We start from the raw sequence: 25,182 nt of genomic DNA on the forward strand, positions 1-25,182 counted from the left end.
ACTAACCTGGTATTCCTCAGAAATGCCAGAGCCAAATACAAGAAACACATCTTTAATGAAAAAGCCTCCTTCCTCCGTTCGAAACTTGACCAGGCTAGAAACCGTCCCAGAGAACTCTTCAGCATCATTAAAAAACAAACATCCTCTGGTCCCCCTAAAATACCAGCCACTGTTCAAAGATGCAAAGAAATCGCCAGCTACTTTTTGAATAAAGTCAACTCGATTGAATTATCCTTCTCTTCACCCCCTCTCCCTTTCCAATCTCCCCTCTGCCAACACCACCTCCCTTACACTCCTACTGCACCTTTTTCCTCTTCCCCTACTTACCAGGACCCTTCTCTTCCCCTCCCTACTCTACCCCAACCTGACTCTATTTTTATGATAACCCATGCTAAAAACAATGCCTCCTGGAGTGAATTCAGACCAGTATCTGAATCTATTGTCCTCAACATCATATCTAAACTCAAACCCTCCTCACACACCAATGATCCTCTTCCCGCCCAGTTGGTTCAGGAACCCAAAACACATCTTTGCCCCCATTTGGACTAATATCATCAACTCCTCCTTGGCCACTGGTTGTGTACCTGCATCCCTTAAACTTGGTCAAATCTCCCCCATCCTCAACCCCCCCCCCCCCGCCGACCCTAACGACTTTAACAATCTACGCCCCATCTCTAACCTTCCATTCCTCTCCAAAGCCCTTGAAAAATGTGTACTGTCCCAATTAGACAATCATATCCTTTCCTTCAATCTCCTGGACGTTTTCCAATCTGGTTTTAGAAAAGGATGCTGCACTGAAACTGCTATGCTCAGTATTACTGATGATATCCATCGCTCTCTTGACAAAGGCAAATCCTCCCTCCTTATCCTCCTTGAACTCTCTGCTGCCTTTGATACTGTCCACCATCCCACCCTTCTTAATACTCTCAAAGTCAAAGACCGCTTTGGGTTGGATGGCACTGTACATCAATGGTTCACCTCATATCTTCAAAACAGATCTCAACAAATTAAACTCACTCACCTGCCTCTCCAAACCCCAACCTGTCTCACTCGGTGTCCCACAAGGTTCTATCCTTTCCCCATCCTTTCTATTCAACCTATTCATGGAACCACTCGCCCTCATTCTCAAACAAGCTAATATCAGTTACCACCTCTATGCTGATGACACGCAACAATACTATATTGATATTAATTTGTTTATATGCATTACATGTGATTCTCCCTGCTTACTCAAATTGTTGTTTGGTGACAAAAAGCTTGTGTATGTTTTTAATAGTTGTTTCACAAGACTTTTTTATAGAGATATTCTTTTTAACTAATTGATCTTAGTGTTTTAACATAGATTAATAAAAAGATTTATGACCTTTTGACATTGTATTCTTGAGTTCTAATTGGTGCTATTAGAGTGTGGTATGATTGATAATAGTATATGTGTGAAGTGTGCATAAAAAAAGAGAACCCAAAGGGATCTTTTGCTTTCAGCAAAATGAAATTACACATGATGTTAGGCTATAACATAAGCATTAGGCCGCAATTTAATTATCGACTTTTGTCTAATGCACTGGATTACAAGTACGTACTTCTCATAAACATGAATATGATGCAATGAACTAAAAGCGTCAGTATACTTTCCCCTGCACATGATTAATTCAGGTTATATGTGTGAATGAGCAAATAAATTGCACACATTCTAGTTAAGTATCTCACTTTAACATTTTAGGTTAAGGTCTCTTGTCAAATTAATAGGTAAATTGTCACATAACTTTATTAATACAGTATTGACACATATTTCTCAAATGAAATATCTTTAGTATAAGGTACTCCACTCCTTTAGTACATTAGTCATGACAGAATATATTTGAGTGCTGACTATACGTGAATATGATGCACTTCTACATTATCTCCAGAAGGGATCAAGATTACACTTCTTCAGCCATTTTTTGTGTAAATTTACCAGAAAGTGTAGACTTGCATGTCTTCACCTCCTGAATTCATGAGGTGGAGCCTAATTTATTAGTGTAAAATTACTACTTGTTAGTTTTCACACGTTGGCTGTAATTGGCAAAGGACTCCACCACTAAGGCAGAGATCTTCCTACGGTAAACACAAAGAAATTGTGAAAAGTTTAATAAACTTACTAAGAAAAGAAAAATATTTTTTAAGTACATAAATGTAAATCAATGTAATATTTTTTTTATTGTATTAGAAAAAAAATTGTACAACACTATAATCATAATTTTGAATACAATATTTAATCTGTTTAAATATATTAAATACATCTACTCTTTTAAAGACTTATTTAAAAAAGAAAAACACCAAAGTAAAATATTTCTATTCATTTATTATGTATTAAACGTTACCAAAACTATTGAATTTAAATGAATTTAATTAGTTTGAATAATAAGATACTAATATGTTTAATTAAAGATATTAAAATATTTTAAAATAAAATAATATTGTTTATACTTTTTTACATTAAATTAAATGTAAAATTCCGTCTTAATCATCCCTTAATCCCTTTAATTTTGTAGTAAGTATCCCCTATCTTCGTAGCCAATCCTCCCTGTCACTCGCACATTTAGTAAAAAGTGCTAAAATGTAGGCGCAGATCACTACAGTTGGACGGAGGTCTCTCCCCAATGTTTAAATGGAAAAAAATAAGTGCAGTACTCATCAAATTGAGTTCTGGACTTTAGGCAGGATTACGGGTGGGGCTAGGGTGCCAGCATCCAATGAGATAGGATATTCTCTGTCTAAATCTGTGCATGTTGATGCAGAATCAGGTACTGCGTGCATACTACTTTGCCGACACTGGCACCAAAATACCATATGGGAAAGATTAAATTACCGGCCGTGGTTGCGGAATCGGGTATGGGCTTACATCCCAGGTTTTCGAAGGACACGGTACACACTTTTAGGGTATATATCCTTCTCCCAAGTACCTTACGACGACAAACCAGCCGTGTTAGTAATTTTTTGGCAGTGAATATGTTTTTTTAACCCTTGCCACTACACTGGCCCCTTGAATTAGAGTCTCTCACTCACAGATTCCTCTAAAACAATTGCCATTAAAAGACCTGAAATAAATTGTTGCCACCTTTGCAGTTGGTGCATTTATTATGAAACCTTTCTATGTACACACATTAAATAACCACCTTGTAAGACACACAGAGATGCAGTTAAAAAGCAGCTCACTTCTAAATGCAAATTTACTTCAGAGGAAACCGATATTGAAGGCTTTGTGTTCAAGAATGTGTTCACTGGCGTCAGCCCATTAGAGGAAAAAGTAAATTGGTGCACTCTTATAACTAACATATACTCCAGGGCTAATAAACACCATGTCGTGATTAATAAACAGTTTATAGGCATGTGTGTGGGGCATTCTGACAAAGAACCTTCTTTCCATGGAAGGCACCCCTCCTGGGCTGAATTATATAGCTGCATTCATGCAAACACCCCAACTAAGCATCTGGTGCATTTTTAACATAAGTAGCTACATCGTTTTTGTTAACGGCTATTTTAGTCATGAAGTGTGAAAATCAATACAGAGATGATACGCTGCATAGTTAGTAAAAGGCTGCATTTTCATGGTAAGTTGCACCTATTCATTTATTTAGATAAGAGTTTTATGTAGAGCTGTGCATTGTCTCATTGTTATTTCACAGTGCTAATGTAGGAGGTACTGTAGATCATTCCATCGTGCATGTCCTATTGATCATGTGTGTAGATGAGCAGCCGATGCTGCAGTAGTGGCTGGTCTGCTGGCGGAGTGGCGGGGGCCAGTGAGGATGATGGACAATGGTGAGGAAGATGGACGATGGGGAGATGGAGAGGGGGTGAAACTGACAATGAAGGCAACATTTTAAGAAAAAGAGAAAAAAGAGCTTAGCTGCCGCCTGATACTCTCTGCTCCGTGCCCTCGCTGCAGCAGACGGGCTCCCAGCGTCCCCCTGTGGCCAATCGTGACGCTGCTCTCATGCCTATAAGAAGTGTCAGGATTGACTTGAGCACCGTGGATTTGCACTCCCAGAGCGACTGGGAGCCTGAGCTTTGCTGTCTCCAACCTGGCAACGCAGCTGGGTTGGAGACAACTCAGTGCACATCAGTTTGGCCGCCTTGAGGCGGAAGCCAAACCGACATGCAAACTGAAAGCCATGCCCACAACTCCCTCTGTCATTGCCCTCACGATGGCACCACCACCAAGCCTCGCCAGCCATTAGACCCTGAAAAAGAAAACGCTAATAAACCTGTTTTATTATCGTTTTATTTTACAAGTTTTGAGGCAGACAGTGCGGTGCTTCAGCCATCTTGAGCCCAAGACCCCATCTCATCCCATCCCCTGCCTGCCACATCCCCAGTCAAGCCTTAGTGTGCACAATTGTTTTTCAGCAACTGGATGTCCAGCCCTTCACAGTTGGATCATCTGTGGTGGGAAATAAGCCCAATTTTGCTGAAGGGCAGATGATGAATCTTAACTTTGTTTAAGTCTTACAACTTGCGCTTGCGTCCCAAAACAGTTTTTCTAAAGGAACCTTACCTTGGGGTGAAGGTAAAGCTTTTACCGGCCTCTAGTACAAACTAGAATGGAATACGTGTGAAGTGGACAACCTCCACATAGAAAGCTCATTAACACCTTCCCTGTGACTATTTCGATCCCTACCTCTCTTGCTAAGGCGCTTCCTGCTGACAAATATCTCTATAGACCAGTGCTTCTTTGTTTGTACTGTTGTGCCAAGGTGCGAAGATATTCAGAGGAGCTATGTTTCTTTAGTGAAAGAGAGGTGGATTATTAAGGTTGGCTATCAATATCTCTTTATATCGCGTGCTCCATGTTCACTTGCCTTGCTAATTGTGTGCTCTTTGCAATGATGTAGATTGACAAGAGGATCCTGGATGACATGAATCGTCGCAATCCGAAGTACCCTTACAAAGACACCGTTGAAAGCCTACTGAAGTTCATCAGGAATTTGGGTGTTCACTACCAGGAGAAAGAAAAGTAAGCAATGAGTGTGTCTTTGTGATAAACTTATCCAACTCGCTCTGACCATTTGTGGTGTTGGGTGGATGGAATTAGCTTTGATTGTGTATTTTGATGATTGTATAACTTGGCGTGAAACAAAAGGGATTATCAGTACCACTGAAAATGTGAAGTCAGGAGATGGCTTGAGTATACTTTTTTCTCCAGCAGTACAAGTTAAGAGTTGTCATGGCGGCTAGTCATAAGATTTTCTTCTTTTCATCATGGACTGGTGGTGCACAAATTCAATTGCTCCCGTCCTTATCCGAGATGTGTTAATTTGGTGAAGAGCAGCAGTGTATGCTTCATGCAATAAGCAGGCACATAAAGTACAGTGTATTCAGCCATGTCTTAATACATCTCAGTGGAACAAAACACTATGAAAACTGGCCTTCAAATCTCCTTCATGACCCACCCAATTCGTCTTTTAGAAATGGAGGTAAAACTCTAAACAGTGATCCACAAACATAAAAAGCGTGGGCAGGAGACCTCAATGGCGCCAAGTTCATATGTTAAAATCCATAGGTTATGTAGTAAAACATAAGCTAAAGAAGTGCACAGAGAGATGATGAGGAGCAGAGACAAATGGATGGAGAATGGTAAAATCTGCCACTCATTCCACGGCATTGCAACTCAGATTCCAAGTAGACACCTCATTAGCACTTGCAGCTGTTCTGAACGGTTTTTTAAAAATACTTAAATTGAAAACGTGCAGCGGTCATGCCTTAAACCTATTTCACTTTTTTAGTTGCTTGATTGGGGTTATTGTTGGGCTTGCAGAATATGCTACCTGAAGCAAACAGGGAGTCTGTAGTGAACAGGGATCCTTTTAAGGTATCTCAGCTCAGGGCATGTCTGGCTGAGTCTTATGACCACTGACAAATGGGATCTTTGGGTAATCAGATGCCATGGGCTAAGGCCAAGGGATATTAGCACCTAAGGGGCTGATTCACAAAGTTAACTTAGAAGTTTGATAGATTTTCACTTTGGAGTAAGTTTACTACTTTCTGTATTCACAAACTCCGCGTGTAAACGTACCACAAAAGTGTAAGTTACAAGTCTCCACACCCACACAAGAGTAAGCAGTTGGCTTACTCTTATGTGGGTGGGTGACGTCCCTCTCTGAACTTGTCCCTAAGTGCCTTTTACTCCTGCCTTATTACATTCCCTTATGTAGTAAGTCTGCCCTTTTTCCCACCCACTCTCTCCAGTTTTACTACTAAAGCGTACTCTTACGTGTGCTGAGTTCTATGCTTCGACTGCAGAGACTCCGCACACTTAAGTATACGTAATGCATAGTCATAACACTCTGCACATAGTTTGTGAATGGCAATTTGTAGTACGTTTGAAAAATGTGTACTGTCCCAATTAGACAATCATATCCTTTCCTTCAATCTCCTGGACGTTTTCCAATCTGGTTTTAGAAAAGGATGCTGCACTGAAACTGCTATGCTCAGTATTACTGATGATATCCATCGCTCTCTTGACAAAGGCAAATCCTCCCTCCTTATCCTCCTTGAACTCTCTGCTGCCTTTGATACTGTCCACCATCCCACCCTTCTTAATACTCTCAAAGTCAAAGACCGCTTTGGGTTGGATGGCACTGTCCATCAATGGTTCACCTCATATCTTCAAAACAGATCCCAACAAATTAAACTCACTCACCTGCCTCTCCAAACCCCAACCTGTCTCACTCGGTGTCCCACAAGGTTCTATCCTTTCCCCATCCTTTCTATTCAACCTATTCATGGAACCACTCGCCCTCATTCTCAAACAAGCTAATATCAGTTACCACCTCTATGCTGATGACACGCAACTATACTATATTGATATTAATTTGTTTATATGCATTACATGTGATTCTCCCTGCTTACTCAAATTGTTGTTTGGTGACAAAAAGCTTGTGTATGTTTTTAATAGTTGTTTCACAAGACTTTTTTATAGAGATATTCTTTTTAACTAATTGATCTTAGTGTTTTAACATAGATTAATAAAAAGATTTATGACCTTTTGACATTGTATTCTTGAGTTCTAATTGGTGCTATTGGAGTGTGGTATGATTGATAATAGTATATGTGTGAAGTGTGCATAAAAAAAGAGAACCCAAAGGGATCTTTTGCTTTCAGCAAAATGAAATTACACATGATGTTAGCCTATAACATAAGCATTAGGCCGCAATTTAATTATCGACTTTTGTCTAATGCACTGGATTACAAGTACGTACTTCTCATAAACATGAATATGATGCAATGAACTAAAAGCGTCAGTATACTTTCCCCTGCACATGATTAATTCAGGTTATATGTGTGAATGAGCAAATAAATTGCACACATTCTAGTTAAGTATCTCACTTTAACATTTTAGGTTAAGGTCTCTTGTCAAATTAATAGGTAAATTGTCACATAACTTTATTAATACAGTATTGACACATATTTCTCAAATGAAATATCTTTAGTATAAGGTACTCCACTCCTTTATTACATTAGTCATGACAGAATATATTTGAGTGCTGACTGTACGTGAATATGATGCACTTCTACATTATCTCCAGAAGGGATCAAGATTACACTTCTTCAGCAATGTTTTGTGTAAATTTACCAGAAAGTGTAGACTTGCATGTCTTCACCTCCTGAATTCATGAGGTGGAGCCTAATTTATTAGTGTAAAATTACTACTTGTTAGTTTTCACACGTTGGCTGAAATTGGCAAAGGTCTCCACCACTAAGGCAGAGATCTTCCTATGGTAAACACAGAGAAATTGTGAAAAGTTTAATAAACTTACTAAGAAAATAAAAATATTTTTTAAGTACATAAATGTAAATCAATGTAATATTTTTTTTATTGTATTAGAAAAAAAATTGTACAACACTATAATCATCATTTTGAATACAATATTTAATCTGTTTAAATATATTAAATACATCTACTCTTTTAAAGACTTATTTAAAAAAGAAAAACACCAAAGTAAAATATTTCTATTCATTTATTATGTATTAAACGTTACCAAAACTATTGAATTTAAATGAATTTAATTAGTTTGAATAATAAGATACTAATATTTTTAATTAAAGATATTAAAATATTTTAAAATAAAATAATATTGTTTATACTTTTTTACATTAAATTAAATGTAAAATTCCGTCTTAATCATCCCTTAATCCCTTTAATTTTGTAGTAAGTATCCCCTATCTTCGTAGCAAATCCTCCCTGTCACTCGCACATTTAGTAAAAAGTGCTAAAATGTAGGCGCAGATCACTACAGTTGGACGGAGGTCTCTCCCCAATGTTTAAATGGAAACAAATAAGTGCAGTACTCATCAAATTGAGTTCTGGACTTTAGGCAGGATTACGGGTGGGGCTAGGGTGCCAGCATCCAATGAGATAGGATATTCACTTTGGAGTAAGTTTACTACTTTCTGTATTCACAAACTCCGCGTGTAAACGTACCACAAAAGTGTAAGTTACAAGTCTCCACACCCACACAAGAGTAAGCAGTTGGCTTACTCTTATGTGGGTGGGTGACGTCCCTCTCTGAACTTGTCCCTAAGTGCCTTTTACTCCTGCCTTATTACATTCCCTTATGTAGTAAGTCTGCCCATTTTCCCACCCACTCTCTCCAGTTTTACTACTAAAGCGTACTCTTACGTGTGCTGAGTTCTATGCTTCGACTGCAGAGACTCCGCACACTTAAGTATACGTAATGCATAGTCATAACACTCTGCACATAGTTTGTGAATGGCAATTTGTAGTACGTTTTGTAGTACTACAAAATGTTCTGCAATGTGCTGTTTGTGCCCCCAGCCTTAAGTCTCAATTGTTCACCTGCACACGTCTCCTCCAGTCATCTAATCTTCACTAATGTTCTCGTTTGTTGAGCTTGTTCATTTCTCATTCATGTATGCAAGCAGTCATACAGTTCGTGCTCATTATTTAGGTTTTTGAGAATTTCTTCATCACAGTCCCTCTCTCCCCTTTCAGCCTCAAGGAGATGATGAAAGACCCCTGCGAATACTTCCTGAATTTGTTTCCGGATCTGACCCTGTACATCTATGAAACTATACGAGTCTTGGAAGACAAGAAACGTTTGCTGGACCCCTGTGGGATTTCTCTGCAGACATGAGCAACATCCAGAAGATCATAGACTGTTAGTAACTAACAACCTGATATGAAAAGCTTCTTTCAAGCTGTAGGTATTATTTACTGATGGTTATTTATAGGCTCATCAGGAGTAAGCCACACATACTCACAGAAAAATCTTTCTCAATCAAGTATACATTTTTTGCACGTTGCTTAATCACCCTCTGATGAGTCTGCAATCCATTATGGGAATTTGTGTGTACCGGAGTGCTAGATTGCATATTAAGATGGTTTGAGCCTTGAATCTCAGATTAAGATTATAAATCGACACCAAAAGAATCTGGCACACTGTTCTGTCTGTCTGTTGTTTCTATTAATAGCGCATTTATCGGAGAAAATGGGAAACACTTGCCTTACACATGTCTATGTAATCATCCTTAATGCTTATTTTATGTATCGTTTTTTTCTTCATATAAAACTGTTATAATAAAATAAAAGGAAATAGGAAACACTTACTCTAGACACCAGTGATTTCAGGTACCAACTTTTTGGGAGAGTTTAGGGAGAAATTTCAAGGGGAGAGGGCACTGAACATTTTGATTACTAGTCATTGTTATCTTGGGTGTTGGTCTAGTTGGTTTGCTGAATGCAAAAATTAACGAAAGCTCCCGGAATGTATTAGATTGTCATATGAAAGTCCAGGACTGGAGATATGTTGCCGGGCCACCAGGAGTAAAGAGGACAGCTCAGGGCCGGTTCTACGATTTGTGGCGCCCTGGGAAAAATAGGCACATGCAAGGCACCTATAATTAGCATACGATCTTACCTCACAGACAGTGACATCACAGGAAGTGACATCAAGTGAGCATATTTATTCTTTCATTGCTGAAGCCACTAACTTAGTGTGGATATCAGTAAAATGGCTATAAGTATATAATTAATCATCTTATAAAATAAGTAGATATATTTTAAATCTCTATTAGGTAGAAATACATTAAATTAATCAAACTACGTGGAAAAGCTAGGCTTACATCCCTTCAAAACTGATCCAACTATTTTGATGCTCACAAATTGTTTCCAGAATAGTGGATGATTTGGGACACTGTCACTAGTAGCGTGGTATGTAAAGTTCTAGTTTTTTGGGACAACTAGTGACAGTGATACACACGAGGGCAGTTGCATTGGCCTCAGCCTACAAGGCTTCTAAATAAGTTTGCAAAATATGGCAACTTCCTCACATCCACCTTTTCCCAGTACTTTTTGTAAAATTGCAGCCTCTTACCTTCTCTATCTGGTTCTGCCTCTCTTGCATTCTTCGTTCCCTTTCTTATTCTACTCTTTACTTCTGTTCTTTCCGTACAGCCTCGGACATTTTCTTGCTGGTCCTGTCCCTCTTACTTTGACCTCTACCTTTCTGATCGACTCGTCTCTCGCCAAGCCGTTAACTTTCTCTTGCTGGTTCTGCCCAGCCAACTTACACCTCTCCCCTCACATCTCCCTCTTGCAACCTCATTCCATCTTTTAGTGTTTCTGTTCTCTTCTATCCACCTCTCATCATTGCTTCATTCCCCACTCTGCGTATGTTCTTTAGCTGGTTCTGCCTCTTTTACATCCATGCCTCTTATCCATATGCTACCCATTCCCTTTCATATCTCCCCATACTCATACATTCTTTCTTAGTTCTACTCCATTTACATCCACCTCTCCCCTTCCAATTAGCTGAAACATCTAATCTTTTCTTGGTGATTCTGCCCCTCCTGAATCCTCCTCCATGTTCTACTCTTATCTTTTCTGCCCCTCAAACATCTATCTCTCCCCTCACCTTGCGCTTCGTCCCTTCTCTTACAGGTTTGGCCCCACTTATATCCACCTTTCTACTTCATGCTCTATACTTTATTTCATCTCTTGGCCCGACTCTTACAGTTCTCATTGATTCCTTTTAGAGCCACCTCTCACTATTGCATTGCTCTCCTTTCTTTTTAAATTGGCCTGCTGGTTCTGCTCCTCTTAACCTCTCCCCTTGGAACGTTTTTTGCTGGTCTGTGTCCCCTCTACATCCACCTGTCCCCTTTCAACCCCAGCCTTCCATCTTCTCGCTGTTTCTGCTTCTCATATATCCACTTCTCCTTTCCATTCTGTACAATTCAAATCATTTTTTACCCCTGCTCTCACTTTCCTCACTGATTCTGCTCCTCTAACATCTATCTTTTCCATCTCTGCTTAACACTTCACCTCTCATTCCTCACCAGCCTCTAATCTTCTCTCACTGGCTCTGCCCCTCTAACAGCTACTTCTCCCTGCCTCTCTCCCCCATCTTCTTTCCTTCTCTTGGTGGTCCTGCCCTCATACATCCACCTCTCACCATTTCCTTTTCCCACAACTTAAGCTCTCCTGATGACTCTGCCTCTCTTATAGCGACCGCTACCATCCATGCACTAACTTTCACCTTTCCAACGAGCCTCAACATTTTCGCTGGTTCTGCACCCTTTACATCCATCTCTTCCCTCCATGGTCTACACTTCATGTTTTATTTCTCTGCTGCCATTAACTTCTTCCCACAGGTTCTGTCTCTCTAACATCCACCTTGCCCTCCATGTGCTGATCTTCATAACTTTCTCCTGTTCTCATCCTTTACATTCACCATTCCCCTTCAACACCGCCACACTCCCCAATCCTCCTAAATCTTTGCATGGATTATGCCACTGTTACATCCATTTCTTTTGCATATGATGCCCTTCGCCTTTCTTTCCTCTCCGCCTCTTCCCACTGATTCTGCCTATTACATCCACTTAACCTCCTGCCCCTACTCGCTTTCCTCCAGCCACTTACTCTTTGCTACTGATTCTGCTGCTCTGTGAGCACCTTTTGTCTCACTGCTGTACTCAAACTTATCTGCTCTCTTCTCATCTTATGTTTGGCTTTCCTCTTTTACTCACCTTGCCCCACCATTCTCTGCTTTTCTCCCTTTCCCTTCATTCTTGATGAGCAGTGGCCATTGTGATTAGAAAATTTTATTTTTGGTGAGCTCAGTGTTGCACCCTGTTTTTCATTCACGCAGGGGCAGGACTCACTTTACACCTAAAGGCACTTTAAGTACTTGTCGGATAGCTGTTTTCATGCAGATGCAATGATTAGGCTAATAGAGCCAGGCTAGCTGTGAAACCTGATAAAAAGAGGAATTTTAAACTTGAAGGGCCCCCCTGGGCTTCATTCTTCAAAAGGTGGTGCACTGGTACGAGGCTGCATTGCTGAGAGCAGGAACGGGCCCTGTGCAGCTGCTCACGCTGCCCATGCCTAGCTCCGGCCATGATGGCATCAGATCCTCCTATGTCTTAAGGAGTCCTATAGGTACAACAGGACACAGTTTATATAGTATGTTGGATCAATCATTCAATCAAGTCGTACTAGTATTGCATGGCTTATCACCCAAGAGGTTATTCAGGCACTGTGCTGCAGGTTTCAGTCGAAGAGCCAGGTCTTGAGACCCTTCCTGATATGGGTCAACTAGGTGAGGTGCAGCCGTGGAGGGCATTCCAGGATTTGGCAGTTAGGTGGGGGAAGCAGCGTCCTCCAGGGTGGCAACGGTGGGTGCATGGTATTTGTGCAAGGGTGAGGTGTGCAGAGTGAAGGTTCCTGGGAGGTCCGTGGAAATGCAGGAGGTGCTTCATGTGGGTGGGCCCTGGACCATGGAGGACTTTGTAGGTGTGGGTTAGAAGCTTGATGTGGCATCACTTCTGAACCGGGAGCCAATGGAGGTTCTTCAGGTATTGGGTGATGTGGGTCTTTTTGGGCAGGTTGAGAATCAGTCTGGCAACAGCATTCTGGATCGTCTAGAGTCATTTCATAAGTTCGGTGAATGGTACCAGTATGGGAATCACCCTTTACAACGCAACTTTTACAACGCACTACCATTACAACGAAACTTTTACAACGCAACATCCATTACATAGCATGCCATTACAAAGCATGACACTACAACGCATACCATTACAACGCATGTCATTACAATGCAGTCATTACAATGCACACCATTACAACGCCTACCATTACATCCAACACTTACCCTACTGTTGCACCCCCTGGAGTTAGAATAGTAATTTTTACCCCTACACTATCCAACACTTACCCTACTGTTGCACACCCTGGAGTTAGAATAGTAATTGTTACCCCTACACTATCCAATACTTACCATACATGCAATATAATGTTATGCGTTGTAATGGTATACGTTGTAAAGGTAGTATGCGTTGTAATGGAATGCGTTGTAAAGGTAGTTTTTAAAAATTTGTTGTCGTGGCATGCGTTGTAATGGCATGCGTTGTAATGGATGTTGCGTTGTAAAAAATGTGTTGTAAAGGTGTGCGTTGTAAAAGTATGCGTTGTAACGTCATACAACCTACCAGTATAGAGTGCATTGCCGTAGTCCAGCCGGATGGTGATGAGGGCCTGCGCTACTGTTTTTCTGGTGCTGAGGAGGAGCCACTTGAAGACTTTGCGGAACATGTGGATGCAGGCTGAGGAGACGGCATTGACCTGACATTTCATGAAGAATTTGCTGTCTAGGATGATGCCAAACGTTTGGGCATGGTCTTTCGGAGTGGTGGTGGGTCTGAGTTCTGATGGCCTCCAGGAGTTGTTACAATGGGCGTTTTTTCTGCCGAAGATCAGAACTTTAGTTTTGTCCAAGTTGAGCTTCAGGCAGTTATTCTTCATTCAGACTGAGACGTTCTTCATACTGTTGTGGAAGTTGGTCTTCATCAAGATGGGGTCGGTTGATGGTGAGAGGACGATTTGGGTTTCATCGGCGTATGAGATGATGTTGATATTGTGCCATCTGACCATGTCTGCGAGCAGTGTCGTGCGTGTAGATGCTGAAGAGGGTTGTGGTGAGGGACAAGCCTTGGAAGATGCCGCAGATGGTGTGCTTCAGTTGTGAGGTGAATGGAGGGAGGTAGACTCTGGGTTCACCCCATGAGTAAGGATACTATCTACCTGAGCACATCGTCAGGGATTCCAGTCTGGTGTTGTCGATCGATCAGTGTGTGGTATGAGATGGTGTCAAAGGCTGTGGAGAAGTCAAGCACTATCAGGGTGACTGATTCTCCTCTGTTGAGAAGGGTAAAGATGTTGTCTGTTGCGGCAGTTAGTGCTGTCTTGGTGCTGTTGTTAGCCGTTAGCCCTAATTGGAAAGGGTCTAAGAGGTTATTTCTCTACAGGTGTTCTGTGAGTTGGAGGTTGATGGCCTTTTCCAGGAATTTGGTGTGGAATGGGAGCAGTGAGATAGGATAGTAGTTCTTGAGCTTGCTCAGGTCTTTAGAGGGTTTCTTGGGAAGTGGTCTCGCCTCTGTGTATTTCCAGGCATTGGGAAAGGTGGCTGTGGTTATGAAGGTGTTAAGGATGGTGGTAAGCTGGTGGATGATGTAGTCTCCTCTGAGGTTGAAAAGTCGGTGGGGCCATGGGTCGGTGGGTGCTCCTGAATAGATGGAGTTCATTCGAGCGCTTGTGTTTGGTGTGTTGAATTGTTGCCATACAGTGAGCGGGTGGTCGGTGGTGATGGTGGATGGGATTTTGTGGAGGTCGTGGGTTGGCGATCCAAATTTCTGTAGATGTTTGCTATGTTGTTGTCGAAGTGCGCAGCAATGGTGTTGTAAAGTTCTAGTGAGGCGGGGTTAGAGTTTTCGGTAGCTTGTAGGTGGGTGAACTCTCTGACGATGCTGAAGAGTTCCTTGGTTTGGTCGCTGCTGGTATCGATCTAGTGAGTCAGGGCCTCCTTGTTTGCTGCTTTGTTGTGGGAGTGGTAGTCATTGAGGACTGACTTGAAGGAGGCTCTATCAGTGGGGTTCTTGCTGGTGCACCATCTTCTTTCCCGTTGTTTGCACCTGTGCTTCGATATGCTGAATTCCGGGGTGTACCAGCTGGCTAGTTTAGTAGGTCTGTGCATTTAGGCAAGTTTTGGGGGAGCGACTCAGTCGGTTGCACAGGTGATCCAGTCCTTGAAGTTCTCTACTGCTTGGTCCAAGTTGGTGGTGGCATTGGGATTTGTGATGCTAAGGGCATCAGTCCACTGGTGCTGAGTGACCTTGATCCATCAGTGGAAGGTAATGATGTGGCGGTTGGGGGTAATGCAGGTAGGTCCAGCGAGGGTAAAGTGATGGAGTGGTCCAACCAGGTGAGTTCGGTGATGCGGCTGTAACTGGTTCTGTTGAAGGACTTGAAGAAGGGGTCCAGCATGGCTTGCTTTGTGCATGGGGTCTGTGACCTGCTGCTTGAGGCCGATGTTGTCCAATCTTTTTAAAAGGTTAATGGAGTTGGTGTTGGTGGGATCATCCTGGTGAACGTTTAGATCTCCCAGGAAGACATAGTGTTCGGATTCACTGGTGAGCAGAATGATGAATTCTGCAATGGTGGCGCTAAGGTTGGTACATGGTCCTCACATTCTGTATGCAAGTGCGCCTTTAATGGTGGTTTTGTTGTCTATGCAGAGATGGAAGTGATGAAGCAAAGCTTCGCATATTTTGCGACCTTGCTGTATTCAAGAACCTCGTTTATGTGTAACAAGGTAATAAATGTACGTCTTACTAACATTTATATTAAGTTTGAGTAAAGTTTATGAAGCTTGCTTACGTGTATTTCTAATGCATTTAATCCGTGTACTTAAAAAATGGCCGCCGCTTGTATTTTAGTTACTGCGCATGCGTCAGCCACACTCACGTGTCCTGACGCGTCTGCAGAAGTGGAGGGAAATTTATGCGCATGCGTAATACATAGCTGTGCCCATCATGTGGTACTGCTCGTGCCACTGCTCTTGTGCCTGTTTCCATGTAGCTAACATTTAGACTGCATAAGTATATGTTATAATGATAAGTTGAAAATACAACCCTGTGAATGTGATTTCATAACGTTATTTCTGTGTATTAATTTGTTCTCGCTTACTTTTCATGTACCGCGGGGAATGGGGGTCCAAACTGATTGGGAGCCATATTGACGGTCTCTTCTGCGCATGACCAGAGAATACTGAAAGGTGGCCACTTTGGACAGTGGAACTCAGCCAGCTGGCAGCCACAGTCAAGATGCGCCTGGGAAAGCCACCTCTGCGCTACGAGAACGGCGAATGTTGCTCCTCATGTGTTACAATGTTAATTTTCACTCGTATTTCTGCACAATTTCTCATGAGAACCCCAATCTCTCTAGGCGGTACCCAAGTATGCTAATATAGGCTCGAATTAGCGTGTTCTGATTGGTGTGTTACCCAAATCCTACTTTAGGACCAATCCAAATTGAGGGATTCTGACACTTTGCAACATTGGGGGGTGGTACACCGTCCCAAAAGAGTATATCTACCCTGGGTTTACCTAGGGAATTGTCCGACTTGTCTGGTTTAGCTGACCTGTCACTGACCCATCGTACTCAATAGGTGACTGAAGATACAGAGAGCTGCGGAGCACTCTGTCCGAAATTGACCATAGACTGAGGTTCTACTGAACCTTAAAGTGCTGGCGAAGCACTTTGCTGGGAGTTCGTTGACCCAATCGGGGTCTTGATCGATAGCTGCAGAGAGGGTGGAGCGCAGGCATTGCTTCCAAACTGCGGGTGCGGTCCTGTCCTGAGCGGTCCTGTCCTGAGGGTTTGCTGTCCTGTCCTGAGGGTCCTGTCCTGATTTCCTAATCTGAGGGTATCCTGTCCTGTCCGGGGTGTCCATTCTGCACCTGCTGTCTTTGAGGGGTATCCTTCCTTGAGGGTTTCCTGTCCTTAAACTGACCCGTGGCCAGGGTTTGGTTTCCACACCAGTCTAGGTAAATACTGCTCTAAGTTCTTTAAACTTGCACCTTTCTATATTTCTACCTTTTGCTAAAAAAAGTGACACCTTTGCATATGTTGATTTTCCATGCTTTTACCGCAAACTATTGAACGAAAGTCATCTGCATATTTTCATGATATGTTCCCATGTCTCTCAATCTTTTAGAGATTATATTTTGCATTGCTGTTTGTCATTTTCTGATATGGTCTAGAATCTCCTTACCTAGACTGTTTAAAGGTCCCTTTACTTTAAGTTTAGCGTGTTACTCTTTATAGGCCCTCCTATAGTAACCCATGCATAGTCTGTCCATGCTTAAACATTTCTGAGATTATATAGTATTTTTCCCAATTGCATTTCATATTGCATTTGAATGGTTACCCTGTCATTATTTCTCTATATCTATATAATTTACATTATTTTGGTTATTGATTGCCTCATTCTAGTGTACCTCATGCTTGATGATAACGAACTTTAGATAAACATTTTAAAACTTCCAGTTGTCCGTGGTCATTTAAACAATATTGAATGTCATTTGAAATTGCATTTTGCTGCCTTTCCTTTTACAGCTAGGCCCCTGATCCATTGAAGTCATAGGTACCCGTGTCGGTGGATGGTAAGTCGGGTACACTGAGTCATAACAATAGGGAACACACACACAATTGGTAGCAGCCCGTGAAGTCGCCTGGTCAATGAATAGTGTGAATTGAAAGTATATGGGCCCTGAAGCCGGAAACGGCGTAATCATTGGCTGGGTGACCTCGCGCGCTCTATCAGTTTTCTGGTAAGCAGAGGTATGGTTAGGGACTAGCTAAAGGTTAGGCAGGATTAGTTAGACTAGTTGAGTCGGAAGCTGCTAGTACATTAATGCTGCTAAAAGAGCGGCTGTTCTAAGAGACCTGATCAATCTCTTGTGAATACGCACGAATAATATCTTGTAAAAACAATTCATGAATTGCTGTATTGTTATTATTCTTGTTCTTATATTGTTATATGTATTAATCCATGCGTTTGTCAACCGTTTAGTTTCTTGTTGTCCGAACTCCCCGGGGAATTGAAAGGGCAAGTGGTGAATAGAATCCATTGTCCTGAGGTCACAGGCTTAAAGGAAAGTTAGGTGCAGGTTAGGATAACCGGGAAGCACTAACTAGGGTTTTCTGAATACATGTGTGAATAAATGTCAGTAACGAGGTTCATTGGCAAAATTCCCATAGTGGCGTAACCTAGTAAGGGTCACATCGGAAAAGTAGCAGGTTCCTCGAAGCTTGGGTGAAAGCAAAGGGGTCCGCTGAGAAACCTTAGACTCGGAACATATCCCGGAAAGAAGTGGATGAGTTTAGGGTAATAACAGGTTCACTGATGCTAGAGTGAAGGGTAGGCGGAAGAGATCTGCCCGCAGCGCGTGAAAAGTAAATGGAAGTAGTTTACTTGCAGCGAAACAAAGCTATACTGTCTAGACACTTGAGCACTGTGGCGAATGTGTATTTGTTGTAAAATAACCAAGCACTGAGCACTTTAAAGGAAAGAAAGTTTCCGTTACCTTGTGAAGGGAGGGAGTCAGTCGCGAAGCGTCTCTGACGTCACTTCGTGCCGCGCTGGGATTGGCAGAAACAGCGGGCGGGTAGCGGGGCTGGAATTGTAAAGGAGGGGTGAAGCGCCGAGGAGTGAGGACTGTCTCACGAAGGGGCCGCGCACCCATTGGCCGAAACTATTTTGAACGCGTGCACCTCATTGGTCGCACGGAATTGCAAGACGCGTTCTGATTGGAGGTAACTTTGTAAACAAAGTTAAGCGTAGAAATCGTATGTGGCACTCGTATTGTCCAGAGACTAGACCCGATCCGAGAAACCAAGGGTTCGAAAGGGATCAGTGGAAAGCCAATAGATACGATATTATGTACGGAGGAAAGAGAAAGATGTCCCTTGTAAGTAGGGTAAAGAATTATTTCAAAACGGACAAACCGATTAAATCTAGGGAAGGCGTTGTTGTCCCGCCACCGAATACTCCTGCCTCATTCATGATGTTTGACCGAGGGTACAACACCTGTGTGTGGTTGGAGAATTGGGTGAAGTACACAAAAGATGACGGAGTATTGGCTTTTCCGTTAGACGGTACTTTTAATGGTAGAATTTTATTCAATTTGAGAACCCGCATGAATGAATTGCATCCCAGACCGAGACTAACGCAGTATGAGGCATTAGAGGAATGGGAGATTGAGGCTTTTGAAAGAGAGAAACCGCGAATGGACAAAGGTCTGACCAAATGGTACCCCAGGCTGAAACAAGAGACCAGGGATAAGAGGATGAAACAGTGGAGGCAGAGCATGATTGTTGAGGGTCTGTTTCCTATGATGCCAGCATGTACCCCGTCGGGGGGAGAAAAAAGGACAGAAAAGTGTAAGCATTGGGGAGCCCTTGGAGAGTCAGACGATGAATTGTTAGATGACATCTTTACGAGAAGTCCGCCCCCTTATAATGAGGGAGCCCGACCTTCCAGTACAGGAGAAATTGTCCAACGTCCATCTATTAAGGAGGAGGACAGATCCCTATGTAGGGGGGGAGGGGGCCAGGTATTGCCCTATTCTGAGAAACCCGAGCCCCCGGAGGTACGTAATATATATCCTAGAATGCCCGAGAGCTCAGAGGAAAAATATTCCCATGAAAGAACATTTTACCCCAGACCTCTTTATGAGAACGAAGAAAAACCAGTAGGATCAGGGGTACCCTTTTTGCAGCCTCCATATGGGGAAGAGCGTAGGTCATTTGGCACGGGAACTTTGTTCCCGAAACCAAATTATGGTGGGGGACCAAGTGAGACGAATCCTACTGCCCCGAGTTTTACGCCTCAACTGACCCCACAGATGATACCTGACCGAACATTAGGAAGAGTGTTAGATGAAAGGGAGCAAGAGGCCATAGCTAAACAGAGGTCAGAAATAATTCAGAAAATTTCCCAGTTAAATACCAGTCCTGAAGCTTTGACTATTCCGGTAACAATCGGACCAGTGGTTCCGTTGTACGGGAATAATCAAGGAGGTCTGAACCCTCCAGTTATGAACCCGATAATGGCCCCGCCGAGGCAAGAGCCCTTACTAATAGACGATCAGTCCAGTGAGTGTGGGTCTGATGTTGTGTTCTTGGATCTATCAAACAAACAGACCGGAAAGGGAGTGCAGAAGAGGCATAATCCTTTTGATACGAAAGAAATTAAATTAGAATCAGCAACAGGGAATAGGAGTGTCTCTTTGGTAACACCGGAAGAAATTGAAAATTGGAGTCGTGAATTAGAAAAACAGACTCCGCAAACGAAGCCTTTAGACCTCTACAAACTGAGAGTAGAGATAGAGGAATTAATGGCAGGAAATGTGGGGTTAGACAGATTGAATACCTATTCTGAAGAAGAGTTGCTGTTTATGTGCAAAAGTCTTACCCGGAGTACTAGGGTGCTCCATGAAAAACTGACCGACACTGCAGCTAGTATGGGGATAGATATATCAAGATCGAAGCCCTTGCAGAAACCATACCGAGCTGAGTTTTCCGACAAAGATTTAGAAAGTCTGAATGTGTCAGGGAGAAAATTGCAGATTAAAGAATTGCTTGCAGTCCTGCAAAAATGGGGAGACGTGGAAAAATGGAAAACAAGGTGGGCACATAAGAAAGAGGAGGCCCGCTCCAGACAAGCTACCCCTGAGTTCCCTCTGAGAGAAGTAGACAAGCCCGAAACTTTATGCCCCATGCGCGAAGTACCCGGTGGGAGGTATGTGCACGTTCCGTGGTCCAGACAGGATATTGTGTCCTTTACTAACGATTTCCCAAAATTGCGGGAGAAGCCAGTTGAATGGTACCGGCAAGTGGAAAGGTTTGTAAAGGTACAGAAATGCCTGTGGAAAGACCTGGATGGGTTTTTCGACATTGTGGTCCCAGTCGATCTATGGACCGAGTGTAAAATAGCTATAGCCTGGCCTAGCGAGGAATACCCGAGAGATGAAAAAACTGGGGAACCATCGAAAGAAGTGATGAGAAAATATGAGCAGGTAATTCAGCATCTGAAACTAAAGGTCCCAGCAAAGGAAACTGATTGGACCAGGATAGATAGAACAACGCAGGAAAGAGAAGAGACAGTGCACTCCTATTATGAAAGGCTGTTACAGGTGTTTAAAACATACAGTGGTATAGATAACATCGAGATGAAGGACATGACGCACTTCATTTACAGGTTTGTAAATGGTTTAAGACCTGAGATTTGTCAGTGGATAAAAGATAACAAAATCTGTTGGCACTCCAAAAAGGTAGATGAGGTCCTGCGGTACGCAAAGTACTGCGAGGACGAGATGGCAGAAAAGAAAAAGGCTCTAAAGGAAAAAGTGATGTGGGCTCAGGTGAAGCTCGCAGAGCAGCAGGAAAAGCAGTTGAGTAACATGGTCAAAAATGCTAAAAATGAAGGCCCTGGGGGAGGGGGAGGAGGCAAGCCCCGGCCCAAAATGAGCAGGGAGGAGGCTATGAAGAAATTTCCCTGCCATCAGTGCGGCGAAATTGGACATTGGCGTAACGAGTGTCCTTACTTGCCCGAAGATAACTCCAAAACTCCTGATTTAACTCCACAGACGCAGAAAGAGAGACCGAGAAAGACTCAACCACAGGTAAAAACAGTTCAGGTGCCCCGAGCACCAAAGCAAGTATACAGGGGAAAACAGGCAGAGGGAGATGAGATAGAAGTCTGGGAAAGCAATGAGAACAGAAATGCAGCAACTTCGCAGTATCTTTTAAATGATACCTTCCTTTGTGATGACCAGTACTGACGGGGCCTGAGAGGGGAGGACGAGGAGTGCGTACTTGGCGCCTCCTTGCCGGTAGACCAGTCCGGACCATACATTGAAGGAAAGGTTGACGGAAACGATGTCACCTTTCTGTTGGACACTGGCGCTACCCGTTCTACTGTGAGAACAGTGGACGTTCCAAACCTACCCCTCTCGGGAGAAGCCATCCAAGTAGTGGGTGTATCTAATCAATTGATTAGTACTCCTGTTACCAAGCCCATGGAGATCTCAATCGGAAACTTTAAGGAAATGCATAGATTTGTAGTTTGCGACACCAGTCCAGTAAACTTACTGGGACGTGATTTGCTGTGCAAAATGAACTGTACCATCTTTTGCACACCAAAGGGTGTTGAAATTCAGACCCCAGATGAAGACGGCATTTATAAATTAATGTTAGTCCGCCCTGACTCGGAAATTAAACGAATGACCATGCAGGATTTACCCAAAGAACTCCAGGAAGCAGTGAAGCCGGAGGTGTGGGACTTTACTGGGAAAGATGTAGGGTTGATGAAAAATGTGGACCCCATACAGATAGCAATAAAGGACAATGCGGTGTACCCCAATACTAAACCCTACAGGATGAATGCAGAAGTGAAAGCTGGTGTTGCTGTGGAAATCAAGAAATTGTTAGAAGGAAACATCATACAGGAGGTGATGAGTAGCCCATGTAACTCTCCGATTATGGGCATTAAGAAACCTAGTGGCAAGTACAGAGTAGTGCAGGATTTGCGAAAAGTTAACAAAATAGTAGTTCCCTGTTGCCCTATTGTTCCGAACCCAGCAGTGATTCTGTATCAGATTCCCTGGGATGCAGAGTGGTTCACAGTGATAGACTTGTGTCATGCATTCTTTTCCATTCCTTTGCATCCAGATAGCAAATTTCTTTTCTCATTTGCCTTCGAAGGTCACGTGTATTGCTGGAACCGGGTCCCTCAAGGGTATACAGAGAGCCCCTCTATCTTTAATCAGATCTTGAAAAAATGTTTGGAAACTTTGGTCTTACCTGGGAACTCAGTCTTAGTGCAATACATAGACGACCTCTTGGTGGCGTCTAAAAGTCATAAGGATTGTGTGATTGACACCATTGCCCTACTGAATCATCTGTGTGAAAAGGGACATAAAGTGTCCCCTGACAAGTTACAGTTTTGTGCAAAATCGGTGAAATATCTGGGGCACCAGATAGAAAAAGGTGTCAGAAAAGTGACATCGGAAAGAGTGAGAATAATTCAAAAGATGCAGTTGCCCCGTACTCAGACAGAAATTAGAATGTTCCTGGGTGTGATAGGATACTGCAGGCAGTGGATTCTGGGATTTGCAGTCCTAGCCAGGCCCTTGATAAAAATGACTAAGAGAGGAACACCGGAGATTGTAGAATGGGATGATGAAAGCTTAACAGCCTTCACCAAACTACGAGATTGTCTGTGTACTGCTCCTGCACTGGGAATGCCAGACTATTCCAAGGAGTTTGCCCTATTCTGTGACACTCGCGATAATTGCGCATTGTCAGTCCTAACTCAAGAACATGGCACAACGAGAAGGCCTGTGGCATATTTATCTGCCACCTTAGATCCAGTGGCTGCTGGATTACCAGGTTGTCTGAAAGCAGTAGCTGCTACCTGCGCCAGTTTAGAACAAAGTGAGTCAATTGTCATGGGACATCCGGTAACTGTGTATGTTCCGCATGGAGTGGTAATTTTGTTGACCAGAACAAAAACACAGTATCTCACCCCTAGTCGGCTGACTAAATATGAGAGGATTCTTGTGGGTGCTGCAAATGTAAACATTGTTAGGTGCAGTATTCTGAACCCAGCCACTTTACTCTCCGACCCAAAGGATATGGAAGGGGGGGTGGATGATGAACACGATTGCATAGACTTAACTGAATTCAACACCAAGCCACACCCAGACATAAAAGAAACGCCCTTGCCTGAGCATGACAAATAATTATTTGTAGAGGGTTCATGTCTAAGGCATGAACAAGGAGGCCTGAGTGCTGCCTATACAGTAGTGTCCTTCGAGAAAATTGAGGAAGCAGGTTATCTATATCACATCAAGTCTGCACAAGTAGCCGAATTGATTGCTATGATAAAACCTTGCCTAATTGGGAAGAACATACGCATAACAGTGTATACTGACAGTCAGTACTGTTATGGGGTTGTGCATGACTTTGGCCAGTTGTGGCTGCAGAGGGAATTCCTGACTTCATCGGGTACTCCTATTCGAAATGGAAAAGTTATTCAAGACCTTTTAGAGGCAATCCAGTTACCAAAGGAACTGGCAGTGGTAAAATGTGCTGCTCATAAGAAGAGCATGGACAAGGTATCACTAGGGAATGATTATGCTGATCGAGTGGCCCAATGGTGCGCAAGAGATCGGTATATCGTAAATCCAAAACGAGGGGGGCCAGGAACCAGCTGCCAACTTCAGGTGTTTGAGGAAGTGCCTACATGGGATGAGGTGAAAGAGTGGCAGCAGGCGGCACCTTGGCAAGAAAGAGAGAAGTGGAAGGACGATGGGTGTAGACCAAGACGTGTGGATGGTGTCATTATAGGTCCAACTGGTATGCCTGTGTTACCTAGACACCTACTTAGCGCAATGGCGAGGTTGATACATGAAGGATCACACATTGGTAGGGACGCCATGATTCTAGTGTTCCAACAGACTTGGTACAGTAAGAAGTTCAGGAAAGTAGCAGAGTCCCTCTGCCAGAGGTGCCTGTCATGTCAAAAGATGAACCCAGGGAAGAAGACTGTAGTGGAACTGGGGAAAATTGGGAGGTCCGGGGGTCCCTTTGTAAGGATACAGGTTGATTTCATCACCATGCCCCATTGTGAAGGGAAACGATATGTCCTTGTCATGGTCTGTTTATTTTCCAAGTGGGTGGAAGCTTTCCCCACTCCCAAAAATGACGCAAAGACAGTAGCTAAGTGTTTACTAAAAGAACTGATACCTAGATTCGGGGTGCCAGTCACTATTGAATCAGATCAAGGCTCACATTTTCATAATGACGTCATCGATGAACTCTGTAAGGCCTTTGGAATTGCACAAAAGCTACACTGTGCCTACCGTCCAGAGGCTTCTGGAGTGGTGGAACAAATAAATGGAACTATCAAAAACAGACTAGCAAAACTGTGTGATGCAACTAAATTGAACTGGGTGAAGGCCCTGCCCTTGGTTCTAATGGGACTCAGAAGTATTCCTGATCGCAAAACAGGCCTAAGTCCCCATGAAATAATTATGGGAAGAATAATGAGACAAGCATGGGTGCCAGGAAGCAAACTGTTGAGTATTACTGATGATTTGGTACTTGAATACTGCAAGAGATTGGGTGACCAAGTGCGTTCTATCTCTCGCCAGATCGGAGAAGACGCCATCCTCAATCCAACGACTCCTCTCCACAAACTGGTCCCGGGGGACTGGGTGAAAATAAAGAAGCATACTCGGAAAACCTGCCTGGAGCCAAGGTGGGGAGAAAAA

General features: G+C 42.9%; 1 protein-coding gene across 1 annotated transcript in view; it reads left to right on the top strand.

Annotated features, from left to right (window-relative positions):
• Nucleotides 1-9,537, top strand: part of LOC144754985 (2-5A-dependent ribonuclease-like) — a 343,653-nt gene extending 334,116 nt beyond the window's left edge. Inside the window, exons 6-7 of the mRNA XM_078643378.1 lie at nucleotides 4,875-4,996; nucleotides 8,996-9,537. Of these exons, the coding sequence (XP_078499504.1) occupies nucleotides 4,875-4,996; nucleotides 8,996-9,137 (264 nt within the window). The 3' untranslated portion in view covers nucleotides 9,138-9,537. The remainder of the gene's footprint in view (nucleotides 1-4,874; nucleotides 4,997-8,995) is intronic.
• Nucleotides 9,538-25,182: the final 15,645 nt, after the last annotated feature.

This window comes from Lissotriton helveticus, chromosome 1_1 (genome assembly GCF_964261635.1).
Source record: "Lissotriton helveticus chromosome 1_1, aLisHel1.1, whole genome shotgun sequence".
NCBI lineage: Eukaryota > Metazoa > Chordata > Amphibia > Caudata > Salamandridae > Lissotriton > Lissotriton helveticus.